Source organism: Lolium perenne, chromosome 6, assembly GCF_019359855.2.
Source record: "Lolium perenne isolate Kyuss_39 chromosome 6, Kyuss_2.0, whole genome shotgun sequence".
NCBI classification, from domain to species: domain Eukaryota; kingdom Viridiplantae; phylum Streptophyta; class Magnoliopsida; order Poales; family Poaceae; genus Lolium; species Lolium perenne.
Window position 1 is genome coordinate 89,166,448 of NC_067249.2, and position 15,008 is coordinate 89,181,455.

At 45.4% G+C, this 15,008-nt stretch overlaps 1 protein-coding gene across 1 annotated transcript; it reads right to left on the reverse strand.

Annotated features, from left to right (window-relative positions):
• Positions 1 to 727: 727 nt before the first annotated feature.
• Positions 728 to 1,679, reverse strand: LOC139832452 (uncharacterized). Its single transcript, XM_071822216.1, has 3 exons — positions 1,458 to 1,679; positions 1,258 to 1,330; positions 728 to 1,179 (listed from the first exon to the last, which is right to left on the reverse strand). The coding sequence occupies exons 1-3, from the start codon at positions 1,548 to 1,550 to the stop codon at positions 728 to 730; spliced, it is 618 nt and encodes a 205-aa protein (XP_071678317.1). The 5' UTR covers positions 1,551 to 1,679.
• Positions 1,680 to 15,008: the final 13,329 nt, after the last annotated feature.

Sequence of the window (15,008 nt, forward strand, 5' to 3'; positions counted from 1 at the left end):
GACAGCGAGCCGGCGGCAGCAGCATGGAAGAGGCGCTCCGCGGGGTAGTCCACCGGGCCCGGCTCCTTCTCCGCGTCACCAGGAGCCGCTTGGCTGGGGATATGAGTCTCCAAGTCCGCGGTCGCCAGTACTCGGTCGGCGAAGGGGCGCACCGCATCCATCAGCCGCAGCACTTCGGCAACATCGAACTCCCCAGTCTCCGAGGGGAAGCCAGCGGTGACCTCCTCCACGTCGAACCCTTCAGAGTAATGCGCCAGCACCATGCTCAGAGCCATGGTAATGCCAACGCGGCAGGAAGAGCGACGAAGCCAGTCAACAACAGCCGGAATGTTGGACACGGCCTTGAAGACGGATGGCGTGTCCCGCGGAATCACCTCCCGCGGGCTCAGGTCCTGGAGCGCGGCAAGTATCTCCCCCGCGCAGGCGATGATACGCGCGGTCGCGGTCGACAGCATTCCCGTGGAGTCGCCGTCTCCACGAAGTCTCACGTACCTGCAGTCAACAACACAAGGAAAAGGGAAAAATGAGAACTTCCCCTTCAACGCCGATTCGCCACGCTCGGGGACTGGCCCCGAGGCCGACTCGCCACGCTCGGGGGACTGGCCCCCGAGGCCGGCCTCGCCACGCTCGGGGACTGGCCCCGAGACCGACTCGCCACGCTCGGGGACTGGCCCCGAGGCCAACTCGCCACGCTCGGGGACTGACCCCCGAGGCCGACTCGCCGTGTTCAGATACTCAAACCCCCCGGCAAATAAAACAAGAAGTGCGACAACAAGAACTTACCAAGAATCTGCCGCGACATCTCCCTGACGAAAGCCTCGAAGTTGGTCTTCTCGGCCTGCACCGCCAGGACGATGCCCTCGGACGCCTCCTTCTCCGCAGCAAGTTCTTTGGCGTGCTGCTGCTTCAAGGCCGCCACCTCCTCCCGCAGAGACGCGGCAGCCCCACGTGCAGAGTCCCGCGCATCAGTCGCGGCCTCCAGCTTCACCTTGTATTCGGTGATGACGTCCTCCAGCTCCCGGCCCTTCTGCTCCAGGACCTTCGTCAATTCCGCCACCTCCGCTTTCGCCCTTTTCCGGGCCTCTTCGGCCTGCTGCGCCCGGAACTCGGCTTCACGGTAGAAGGACTCCTTGACGAACCCTTCCCGAGCCTCGGCAAGAGCCTTTGCCTGCGCCTCTGCTACAAGAAAAGGAAACGGTGAGAACGAACGCCCGGGCCAGTGACACTGAATGAGGACGGCGAGTGGGCATGACTTACTGCCCAGGGCAATCAGCTTCCGGTTCTTCTGCGCCGCCTCCTCCACAAGCGCGGTCAGCCGCTTAATCTCCGCCTACGGAAACCAAACAAAAATGCCAAGGTCAACAAACAAAAAGCAATAGAGACTCGACTCGCCCTTTCAGACCAAGTCGACCCTCGGGGACTGGGGGTGACTAGGCCACGTGTTCAGCGACACTTACCACATGCGCCTCGCCAAGCGCCGTGTGGAGCTCGGTGAAGGTCAATGAAGACGGCGGCGGATGACGCGACTCGGTCGCCCCGTCCGCTCGCATCACCGCCTCAGTCGACGGAACCTCGCCCGTCCGCGTGTCGGTGTCACTGGGCGGGGCGCGGTCCCTGGCGGCCTTGGACCGGCGCTCTTTCAGTGGCTCCGACAGGCCGCCCTCCTCGACGATGTCCTCTTCAACTTCGGATGCCTTCTGCCCCTCGGTCGATCCAATGTCAGTCGACTCCTCCTCCACCACAGGCGGAGCAACGTCCGGACCCGTCGCCGCACTCGCCATGCCCCCGCGAGCCATGCTGGGTAGAGGAAAAACGTTGGCGGTGGGCTCGACGTGGCTAGTGCTCTCCTTCTCCGCTTGACTCCCGGCGGCGGGCTCTTCTGAGCCGACCCCGCACCCCCAAGGTCGGACGGCGCCGCCTTCCTCTCCGCGGCTTTCTTCTTTGCCTCGGCCGCCCTCGTGGCCGCCACCCCGGCCGCGGGCGGCTTCGCCAAGGTCTTCTTCTTGGACCTACAGAGAGGCGAGGTGAGTCGACACTCAGTCCAGTCGCAGGAAGGATAAATTCGACAAGAAATACTTACTTCACCGTGGGAATCGCTTTTACGCCCGGACCGGCCCGAGCTCCCGCATCGATCGCGTCCTTCAAGGGACGCTGAAGCCTCATGGACCCTTCCAGGAGAGTGGGGCGCAGTCGCTTCGATAGCGGCTCGGCCCCTTCCTTGGAGGGCTCCGCCTTGTCCTCCGGACGGGAGGTCGCCTCCTCTTACGCCGCGCCCTGGGACGAGGACTCGGCACCCCTCTTCGACCCGCGCGGGAGTCTGATGAAGTCCCGCGCCTCCGAGTCCGACTCGGTGCGCTCCTCCTCCTCGTCGACCTCTTCCTCCTCGCCTTCGGTCATCTCCGGTGGTTCCTTTCCGGCGAGAGGAGGGAGGTGGTCCGCGATCTTCTGCCAACGCTGCAATCGAATCAAAGGAACAAGTCAGAAAGGAAGAAGCGCGGCTAAGCCGTGCGAAGTCGCCATGCGAAGCATTACCTGAGGCGCTGGGGTGTCTTCGGTGTAGGGCTGCAAGCCGTCCTCGAAGGAAGTAAAGGTGGCAGTGGTGATCTTAGCGAGCGCCTTCCGGTACTCGCCCTCGTCCCACTCGGTCGCCGTCGACCGGGTGCGGTCGTTCTGTCCCCGGTACTCCCACATGGGGTGAGCTCGGCACCGCAGGGATCAGCCGCCGGCCAAGCCAACAGTTGTACATGTCGACCGCCGTCAGGCCGTCATCTTTTAGCGCCTGGATCGCTTGGCGCATATCCTTCACCACCTTCTCCTGCTCGCGCGGCAGCGACCGGACATTGAGGCGCCGCGGGACGCTCGGCTCGGGACTGTATTGGGGAATGCATACCTCGCCCGGGGGAGTGTACTCCTTGGCGTAGAACCAGAAACGACGCCACAGCGACTGCGCCTTCTTGGGGAGCGCCATGTCGATGAAGCTTTCCCCGGACTTCAACTGGAAGGTGATCCCCCCGTTCGGGATGAGTGCTTCGCTGTTCTTGCTGGCCCGAGTCGCCCGCCCGTGGAAGATGGACACCCACAGCGGGAAGTAGGGCGGACAGCCCAAGTAGCATTCGCACAGCGCCACGAACAGAGAAATCTGCTGGACGCTGTGCGGCCCGAGGTCGGAAACCTTGATGCTGTAGAAGGCCAGCAACTGCCGGAGGAAATCGGAGGTGGGGAGAGCGAACCCGCGATCGAGGAAGCTCATGAAGATCACGAACTCCCCAGGCCGTGGGAGGGGCTCCGTCTCGTTCGCCGGCGGAACCCGCCATCGCTCCTGGTTGAACTCCGGGATGACTCCGGAGGCGACGTACGGGAGGAGAGACTCCCGCGTGACCTTCGACTTGCCCCACCCCTTCGCCGCCATGGATGCGTGTGGAGTGTGGAATGAAGATGAGATGAAGAGAAGATGGGGGATGAATGCGGAGGAGTGTTGAACCCTAATCCTAGGGGCGACCCTTTATACCGCCCGCACTCGCTCAGATTGAGGATGAGATCTGTTCGTTGAATTGTCCCGGAATCGCCGCCCCGCAATCAACGGTCGAGATCTGCGCCGTCACCGGCTGAATAGCCGTTAAACTAGCCGTTAGCGGTCACGTCGAGCCCAACGGTCAACAACATGCAGACGGTGTGCGCCTCGGTCAACGTGAAATCTAGCCGTTGGCCTCTCCACGTGTCTCTATGGTGACTACGCGTCGGCCCGGCAAACGGCGACTGGCTAGAGCCGACTGTCACACGCCGACTGACTGATCAAGTTATGGCGACTGAGACTGCCACCGCACCCGCGACTTTATCTTTGGAAGCCCGGCGGCGACTCATCTTGATCCATCACCGCGCCTCTCCAAGACTTGTTCCAGATCCGCGCTTCATCACCACCGCGCTTGGGGACTACTGATGGGGATATGCCCATAGGGGGTGGGTCGCCAGTCCCAGTCGCCATGAAGATAGAGGCTTGGGTGGATCGCCAGTCGCCTAAGCGACTGGGCCCTAAGGCGACTGGGCCGTGATCCCAAGGAGGAGGTCCACACGGCTGGACAAGAAGATTACTTGCGAGAGGGATAGCGGATCCCGGATTAGTAGCAACTGATATGATTCGGAGTTATCTCCATGTAACCCTAGGCCGGGGGTGCTTATATAAACCCCCGAGCTTAAACCCTAGAGGACACCTTACTCGAGATCCAATCTCCCCCTGTAAGCTCTCGGCGTAGCCGCCACCGAGCCCCCCATTGTAATTCTCCACTGAGCAATAAAGATCTAGCAGGACGTAGGCCTTTTACTCTCCGGAGGGGCTGAACCTGGGTAAAACCCTTGCGTCTCTTGCACCTCGACCCGTAGATGGCAATGTTCCCTTCCCCTCGCATCAATGAAGTGCTACCCCCTGTAGCATCTGCCGTGGTTACATCCACGACACCTCGAACCCAGGAGTATTCCTCTTAGGACCCAAGAGGAGCTCCGAGATGACATGTGTACGATAGTTGTAATAATAAATGAATGAGTTATGGACCTGCTATGTTCTGCTGTACTACTCTGAGGGATGTAATATTTGCGGAATGGTACTTCGTGAATGTTATATCAACGACTAGCATACTACAACATGCAGTGGTATGCAGGGTCACCACAACTACTCCCAGTAAGGGGCCCGGATATTTGGCCGGATATTTTGAATCCGGGCCGGATTATCCGCCGCCCCCTCCCCCCCCCCCCCTGAAAATTGCAGAAACACCAAAACGAGAATGATCATAACTTGAGCATCCAGACTCCGATTTTGATGATCTTAGGCTCGTTTCGAAGCTAGTAACAAGATCTAGAAGATCGTGCAGGGAACCATCATAGTCCAGCAAGGTAGGATAGAAATAAATGATTGAAGGTTTGACCTATCTAAAAAAGACATACCGGTAAAACCTCCAACTTTGAAAATGGAACAAGTTGCCCGTGCAAAAACCATTCTTGATGAACTAGAGCTTGTCATGATAATAAGCACAAGCTCTAAAACATCACATGGATAAGATCCAAATAACAACCAAGAAAGATGATGCAAGGATGCAAGTTTGAGCTCTCCGAAGGATACGGTCGAGTTACTCACCCGATAGCCCTCTTGATAGTACGACAACTAAACTATAAACCGGTCTCCAACTATACCATGAGACCGGTAAGAAATAAACCCTATCAAGAGCAAACATTAACCTTGCGCATTCCTCTTGAGCTCTATGATGACGATCTTGACCGCATCAAGATGGAACGCCTTTCTTGATGGTGCTTGCTTGACGAAGTCTTGTAGATTGCTTCCCCATAATCCACCATGGGAGAGTTTCTTCTTCGGTGCAACTTCACATATCCATGAACACCATATGGATGGAAAGCTTCAAGCAAATGATCTCTTTGAGTTGGCTCATGTTGAAATTGCTCTTCATTTCTTCATTCTTCATCATGTTGATGTCTTGAAGTTAAACTTGAGGGCTCACTTCATCTTCATCTTCAAGACATACTTGACACTTAATATTCTTCATCCTTATTATTGCAACTTTGAAGCCAACATATAGTTCAAGCATTGCCTATGGATAACTCCTAGAAATATAACTCAATGCAAACATTAGTCCATTGGGATTATCGTAATTACCAAAACCACACATGGGGGCTCCATGCACTTTCAGTCTCCCCCATTTTGGTTATTGATGACAATCTCTTTAAAAGGGTTTGTATAAGTAATTTAAGTAACAAACAGGATGAATACATAGAGCAATCCCCCATAATATATGCAAGAGCATACATTGACATTCAAAGCCTAGTGGAGTTTTCTCTAAATATTCAACTATGCAAAGCAACAAGATGCAATGCAATAAAGGCACATGCTTAAGCCCAAAGCAAAGACATAACCAAATTCCCTTAAACCCTCCAAACTTCTCCCCCATTGGCACCAATTGCCGGAATGAGTGAAAAATTTAGAAGGCCAATATAGTGAGAGTTCCTCCATACCATGTGCATTTCTCACAATTTGAGTGGAATCAAATGCACGTATCCAATGTTGAATATTCGTAAGGAATCACACTTTAGAGAGGATCAAATATTGCAAAAATATAACAAAGTCAAGAAGCCTCAACAAATGAAGCAAGCAACCAAATGAACCACAAAGAAGATACCAAAAGAAACATAGATATTATGATAAGGTCAAGAAGATTTCTCTAAATAATATGAGGAAGCCCCCAAGGTTTGTGCACAAAAATAGACAACTTAAATTGGAATATTGGTGCACAAACATGGAATCATTACTCCCATAATATCATTTAAAAGAAAAAATACAAAGTGAATTAAACTCTAATGATCACCATAAAATAGTGCTTTAAATAAAATGAGGAAGCTCCCTAAGGTACATGCATAAATTAAGATGTTTCATTTGAATACAATATGCATAACATGGAATCCTATCTTCATCATTACTATTTAAAACAAAAACATTTGCAATAGATCATAGATAGAAAATTAAGCTTAACACTTGCAACAAACAAATGGTTGAGCAACAAGTAAGAGGCACCATAATAAAAGGCTCAACCAAGAGGATATGTGAAAGGCATGATAAAGCATATTATAAGACTATTACAAGAACGAGAAAAACGCATCATCATAGTCTTCAATGAATTATATTGATTAGCATGATCAATCAACAAGCAACAAATAAATAAGATATCAAATGGAGATGTATCATCTCTTATGTGTATAAGTTTCTCTAAGTGGGCAATATCACAAAGATATTTATCCACAAAGAAACATACACACACAAAATAGATACACAAGAAATATAGCATGATATCCAAGACGAAGTCATGCAACATACCAATATTTTTTTTTGCTTAATAGCATGGACAAAGGCTCAATTTTATCTTATTGTATATTCATGAACTTCAACCACAAACACATAAAATACATCACACATATCAACAAGGGATAGAAGATAGTTGGGATGCTTTGAGAAAGGCAACAAGTATCACAAACAAGGATACCAAAAGAAATAGCTCAATTTGCACTTTCATCGATATTGCACATGTGAGAGGCTTGAGGAATTTATATGCAATAAAATTGCTAGATAGGCATAGTTGGGATGGATGAATCATGAGCATGATTTTATATACTTGCCAACATATGTGCTCATCTCAATTTACTCACATTTGCAATAAAGAGGTTTCATTAAAATCTTTGCAAGAGGCATAATATTTGCAAATCAAGAGATTCAAGCCAAGATGCAACCACATGGTTGGATGCTAGAAAAATATGCATGAGAATATACTTGTTACCGAGATAGCATTGTTGTGGATGTAGTAGATATGTGTTCGTTGACCATCCTAGCTTGCCTCAAGTTACCATTGAGTCACCACTTCTTCCCAAGAGTGAGACAAGCATACAATGCATATCCATTGTACCTAACACAAAGGTAAGTACAAAATGGTCCCCAAACTAATTGGGTCCGAAGTAGTTAGACACACCACAACATATAGGAAAAACTCCACAAAACTATGTGCATATAGATGTGAAATTTAATTTCATGCACATCTTAGCCAACTTAGGATTTGATGGAGTTTACCCTATATATTGGATCAAATAAAGTAACACATGCCTTAAGATATACATATATAAAATATGCATGCATAAGACTTTCAAGAACCAAAGGAAGATACAATTTGGAAAAAACACCAATTAAATCAAGAAACAATGGTTGTCCAAATTATATCAAAGAATCAAATCAACACAAGATTGACTCCAAAGGCTTATCTCATTATAAGAATCTAATTAAACCCAAAAACAAAGGAATGAGATAACGAACTCCAAAGAGAGAAAGGTTCCAACAAATAAACCAAACCCTCAACAATTTTTATGATGGCACAAAGTACCAAAAAATAAAAGGTTTGTCTTCCAATATCAATTACTTGATAATGATCAAGAGATGTTAAGCATTCTAACAAATATAGGAGAGCTCCCCCAAGACTAGTGCATTATCTAGGATTTTGAATATGAATATAAAATGCACAAAACTAGGATCATCACGCTACCTATAACTACTAGATATGCTAAGAAAGTTCAAATAGACAAATTAGATCCACAAGATGCAATGAAGACACATGGGAGTCAAAGCACAACAAATTCATGGAAATAAATAAGGCAATTAAACACAAGAGCAAATTTAAATATGATCAATAAATATCTACCTCATAATAGATTGCCAATTGTCCTAGGACAAGAGGTATTAGGAAATATTTCCCGGTGGTAGTTTGTAAGTATACATAAGATCATATTTACAACAAATAAAGCATATGGTAAAATATAAGATTTAACCATCATGCAACGAGAGTTTCTTGATAGCTTCAATTAGTCATACCAACATGCAAAGCAATTAATAGTATGCCTTGAAGCACATGGTTTTCCATAAATGTATTGTGGGACATGTTGTGAAAAACCATGCCAAGAAAAACTTTCGCAAATAAGATCCACAAATATATTAGCAATGAAGCCATTTAAGAAAATTGGAAGTTGTTTGATCAAACATGCCACATAGGAGAGAGATAATTTACAATATCAATTCTATGTGACACAACCTCAAATGTTCACATTTTCTAGGCTTGTAATATGCACAAAGCTTGTTACTCCCCCATAATGTGATAAGGAATTTATTTTCACCAGAGGCAAATAAGATTCAACTAGAGATATTAATGGACATTAGAATTTGAATTTCTCATGAAGATGACATACCACATAGAGACTAGATAATCTTGCGATATCAATTTTAAGTGATATTCCTCATGTACACACATTGTTAGGATTGTGAAATTCCCAGAGGAATATCACTCCCCCAAAATGGGATAGTCCATTAATCTCTCATAAGAGCCATATAAGATACAACAAGATGCGAAGAGGCTCCAACACAAACATAAATACATGGTGTGAAACCCAATCACGCATAGACTTGATTTCTCAAGGAAAGCAAGTAGGAAGCACAACATATACAAACACATGTTAGGAAAAAAACTAACACATGCAAAGGGACGAGTAACTTTCAATATAAATGAGTTGAGCACATGTTACCGCAAGGAGGAACATTGGATATATGATAGAAGCAAGATAACCAAAAGACTTGGCTTGATATAATTATAAACGATGAAGATCCCCTAATTCTTCATGATGTAGCCAAGTCTCCAATGCCCCCCAACAAGCACCTATTGATCAAGTTTTGGATTGTTGGTCCCCAACAAAGTTGGGTCCTAAGAGGTTAGTCACAATAGGCTTGTTAACCCAAATGGTTCTTTTCTTGACACAACTTTAAGCACCAACATATTTGGCAAACGCATTGCCACCCTCATCCTTACGAAGAAAATAAACATCATCAATGGTGATAGAGTTGGATGAGGTACCAATAGTGCACAAGGAGCATATGTGGCCCTTCTCACGGCTTGATTCTTCTTGGGAAATGGCATTTCTTCAACTTGAGGTTGAATATGAGTTTGAGCTCGAGGCCGCTTCCCTTTTTGCTTCTTCTTCAAAGGGCAAGATCTAACATGGTGCCCTTCAATATAGCACTTGAAGCAAACAATCTTGTCCCGGTCTTTGACTTGTACTTGGCCCTTCTTCTTGTTGTTGTTCTTGGACTTGTTCTTGTCGTTGGATGTTAATCCAAGTCCACTCTTGTCATTGGGGGATTGTTGCACACTCAACATCGTGTCAAGTTTGTATTTCCCTTCATGACTCTTTACCAGGTCGTTCTTCAAAGAAGTGACTTGGGCCTTGAGCTCTTTGATTTCCTCTACATGGTTAGTAACAACACAAGTACTAGAGGAAGTATAGCCTTCATTGTTAGAGAAACAAGTCAAGGAAGATAATTCTTCACAAGATTTAGCAATACTATGAATGGATGAATTACTAGGACTAGCACATGACAATATAACATTTTGAGTAGAAGTGCTAGTATCCAAATGAGGATTACAAGGTGTTCAATTTGATATGATAGCCTCACGAGCTAACTTTAGCCTATCATGGGAGGCTAGAAGATCCTCATGGGAGCTAGAGAGGTTTCCATGATTTTCTTCCAATTTCCCATGATTTCTAGTTAGCAATTCAAGTTGAGCCCTTAGCTCAACATTCTCCTTCAAGATAGATGCTTCACAAGAAGTAGAGTTAGTAGCACAAGCATCATTATTAATAGCTATAGGAGAAGGCAAGTTGGCATGCCGTTTTAGATAAGAAGCTTTAAGTTTCTCATGCGACTCGATGAGTTCGGTGAGCGCACTCTTGATGACGAGTGAAGCACACGTTCGTTGGGAACCCCAAGTGGAAGGTGTGATGCGTACAACAGCAAGTTTCCCTCAGTAAGAAACCAAGTTATCGAACCAGTAGGAGATGAAGGCCACGTGAAGGTTGTTGGTGAAGGAGTGTAGTGCGGCGCAACACCAGGGATTCCTACGCCAACGTGGAACCTGCACAACACAATCAAAATACTTTGCCCCAACTTAACAGTGAGGTTGTCAATCTCACCGGCTTGCCGTAAACAAAGGATTAAACGTATGGTGTGGAGAATGATGTTTGTTTGCAAAGAACAGCAGAGAACAATGATTGTTGTAGATTGTATTCAGATGTAAAAGAATGGACCGGGGTCCAGAGTTCACTAGTTGTGTCTCTCCAATAACAAATAGCACGTTGGGTGAACAAATTATAGTTGGGCAATTGACAAATAGAGAGGGCATAATAATGCACATACATTATCATGATGACTAATATGAGATTTACTTAGGGCATTACGACAAATAACATAGACCGCTATCCAGCATGCATCTATGCCTAAAAAGTCCACCTTCGGGTTAGCATGCGCACCCCTTCCAGTATTAAGTTGCAAACAACAGACAATTGCATTAAGTATGGTGTGTAATGTAATCAACACAAATATCCTTAGACAAAGCATTGATGTTTTATCCCTAGTGGCAACAGCACATCCACAACCTTAGAACTTTCTGTCACTGTCCCGGATTCAATGGAGGCATGAACCCACTATCGAGCATAAATACTCCCTCTTGGAGTCACAAGTATCAACTTGGCCAGAGCCTCTACTAGCAATGGAGAGCATGCAAGATCATAAACAACACATATATGATAGATTGATAATCAACTTGACATAGTATTCCATATTCATCGGATCCCAACAAACACAACATGTAGCATTACAAATAGATGATCTTGATCATGATAGGCAGCTCACAAGATCTAACATGATAGCACATGAGGAGAAGACAACCATCTAGCTACTGCTATGGACCCATAGTCCAAGGATGAACTTCTCAAACATCAGTCCGGAGGCGATCATGGTGATGTAGAGTCCTCCGGGTGATGATTCCCCTCTCCGGCAGGGTGCCGAAGGCGGTCTCCTGAATCCCCCGAGATGGGATTGGCGGCGGCGGCGTCTCAGTATGTTTTCTCGTATCGTGGCTCTCGGTAATAGGGTTTTCGCGACGGAGGGAATAAATAGGCGGAAGGGCAGAGTCGGGAGAGGCACGAGGGCCCCACCCCACAGGTCGGTGCGGCAAGGGGCCCCACCGCACCGCCCTAGGGTGTGGGCGCCTCGCGTCCCCTCTTCGTCTCCCCTTCGGACTTCTGGAAAGCCCTGTGCAAAATAAGACCGTGGGCTTTTGTTTCGTTCAATTCCGAGAATATTTCCGGTGTAGGATTTCTGAAACCAAAAACAACAGAAAACAGGAACTGGCGCTTTGGCATCTTGTTAATAGGTTAGTGCCGGAAAATGCGTATAAATGATATAAAGTGTGTATAAAAGATGTGAGTATTGTCATAAAACTAGCATGGAACATAAGAAATTATAGATACGTTTGAGACGTATCAAGCATCCCCAAGCTTAGTTCCTACTCGCCCTCGAGTAGGTAAACGTTAACATGGATAATTTCTGAAGTGACATGCTACTATCATAATATTGATCAATACTATTGTAAAGCATATGAGATGAATGAAGTGATTCGAAGCAATGGTAAAGATAATGACTAAACAACTGAATCATATAGCAAAGACTTTTCATGAATAGTACTTTCAAGACAAGCATCAATAAGACTTGCATAGGAGTTAACTCATAAAGCAATAAATTCTTAATAGAAGGTTTTGAAGCAATACAAGGGAAGATATACGTTTCAGCAGTTGCTTTCAACTTCAACATGTGTATCTCATGGATAATTGTCAACACAAAGTAATATGATGAATGCAAATAAGCAAGTATGTAGGAATCAATGCACACAGTTGACACAAGTGTTTGCTTCTAAGATAGAAAGAAGTAGGTAAACTAACTCAACATAAAGTAAAAGAAAGGCCCTTCGCAGAGGGAAGCATGGATAACTATTTTGTGCTAGAGCTTTTATTTTGAAAACATAGAAACAATTTTGTCAACGGTAGTAATAATTCATATGTGTTATGCATAAGACATCCTATAAGTTGCAAGCCTCATGCATCGAATACCAATAGTGCTCGCACCTTGTCCTAATTAGCTTGGATTATCATTGCATTATATATGTTTCAACCAAGTGTCACAAAGGGGTACCTCTATGCCGCCTGTACAAAGGTCCAAGGAGATAGATTGCATTTGATTTCTCGTTTTTGATAGATCTCAACTCGAGGACATCCATACCGGGACAACATAGAAAACAGATAATGGACTCCTCTTTAATGCATAAGCATTCAACAACAGATAATATTCTCATAAGAGATTGAGGATTAATGTCCAAACTGAAACTTCCACCATGATACATGGCTTCGGTTAGCGGCCCAATGTTCTTCTCTAACAATATGCATACTCAAACCATTTAATCATGATAAATCACCCTTACTTCAGACAAGACGAACATGCATAGCAACTCACATGATATTCAACAAAGGTGTAATAGTTGATGGCGTCCCCAGAAACATGGTTACCGCTCAACAAGCAACTTATAAGAAATAAGATACATAAGCTACATATTCTTTACCACAATAGTTTTAAGCTATTTTCCCATGAGCTATGTATTGCAAAGACAAGGAATGAAATTTTAAAGGTAGCACGCAAGAAATTTACTTTGGAATGGCAGAGAAATACAACATAGTAGGTAGGTATGGTGGACACAAATGGCGTAGGTTTTGGCTCAAGGTTTTGGATGCACGAGAAGTAATCCCTCTCAGTACAAGGCTTTAGCTAGCAAGGTTGTTTGAAGAAAACACAAGTATGAACCGGTACAGCAAAACTTACATAAGAACATATTGCAAGCATTATAAGACTCTACACTGTCTTCCTTGTTGTTCAAACACTTCACCAGAAAATATCTAGACTTTAGAGAGACCAATCATGCAAACCAAATTTCAACAAGCTCTACAGTAATTATCCACTAATAGGTGCGATCTACATGATGCAAGAGCTTAAACATGATCTATTTGAGCAAAACAATTGCCAAGTATCAAATTATTCAAGACCATATACCAATTACCACATGAAGCATTTTCTGTTTCCAACCAAATAGCATTGAACGAAGCAGTTTTCAACCTTCGCCATGAACATTAAAAGTAAAGCTAAGAACACCAGTGTTCATATGAACGAGCGGAGCGTGTCTTTCTCCCACACAAAGAATGCTAGGAACCGATTTTATTCAAACACAAACAAAAATAAAAACATACAGACGCTCCAAGTAAAGCACATAAGATGTGACGGAATAAAAATATAGTTTCACTAGAGGTGACCTGATAAGTTGTCGATGAAGAAGGGGATACCTTGGTCATCCCCAAGCTTAGATGCTTGAGTCTTCTTTAAATATGCAGGGATGAACCACGGGGGCATCCCCAAGCTTAGACTTTTCACTCTCTTTGATCATATTGTATCATCCTCCTCTCATGACCCTTGAAAACTTCCTCCACACCAAACTCGAAACAAACTCATTAGAGGGTTAGTGCATAATAAAAAATTCACATATTCAGAGAGGACACAATCATTCCTAACACTTCTGGACATTGCCCAAAGCTACTGAAAGTTAATGGAACAAAGAAATCCATTCAACACAGCAAAAGAGGCAATGCGAAATAAAAGGCAGAATCTGTCAAAACAGAACAGTCTGTAAAGACGATTTTTTTAGAGACACTTAACATGCTCAGATGAAGAAGCTCAAATTAAATGAAAGCTGTGTACATATCTGAGGATTACTCATGATTTTTCGCTGATTTTTCTGAGTTACCTACAGAGAGATCTACTCAAATTCGTGACAGCAAGAAATCTGTTTCTGCGCAGAAATCCAAATCTAGTATTAACCTTACTATCAAAGACTTTACTTGGCACAACAATGCAATAAAATAAAGATAAGGAGAGGTTACTACAGTAGTAACAACTTCCAAGACACAAATATAAAACAAAAATTGCTGTAGTAAAATAATGGGTTGTCTTCCATAAGCGTTTTTCTTTAACGTCTTTCAGCTAGGCGCAGAAAGTGTAAATCAAGTATTATCAAGAGATGAAGCATCAACATCATAATTTGTTCTAATAATAGAATCAAAAGGCAACTTCATTCTCTTTCTAGGGAAGTGTTCCATACCTTTCTTAAGAGGGAATTGATACTTAATATTCCCTTCCTTCATATCAATAATAGCACCAACAGTTCGAAGAAAAGGTCTTCCCAAAATAATAGGACAAGATGCATTGTAGGGATTCGTAGCATAGAAAACAAAAAATTTCCTACCGCAAGAACGCAATCCAAGCCAAGATGCAATCTAGAAGATGGTAGCAACGAGGAGATGAACGAGACTAACCCTTGAAGAGTTCCAAAGCCTACGAGAGTAGGCTCTCGTTGCTGCGGTAGACGATCACTTGCCGCTTTCAAAAGCGCGTAGAAGATCTTGACGGTGCCACAATTGGGCAGCACCTCCGTACTCGGTCACACGTTCGGTGTTGATGACGACGTCCTTCTCCCCGTTCCAGCGGGCAG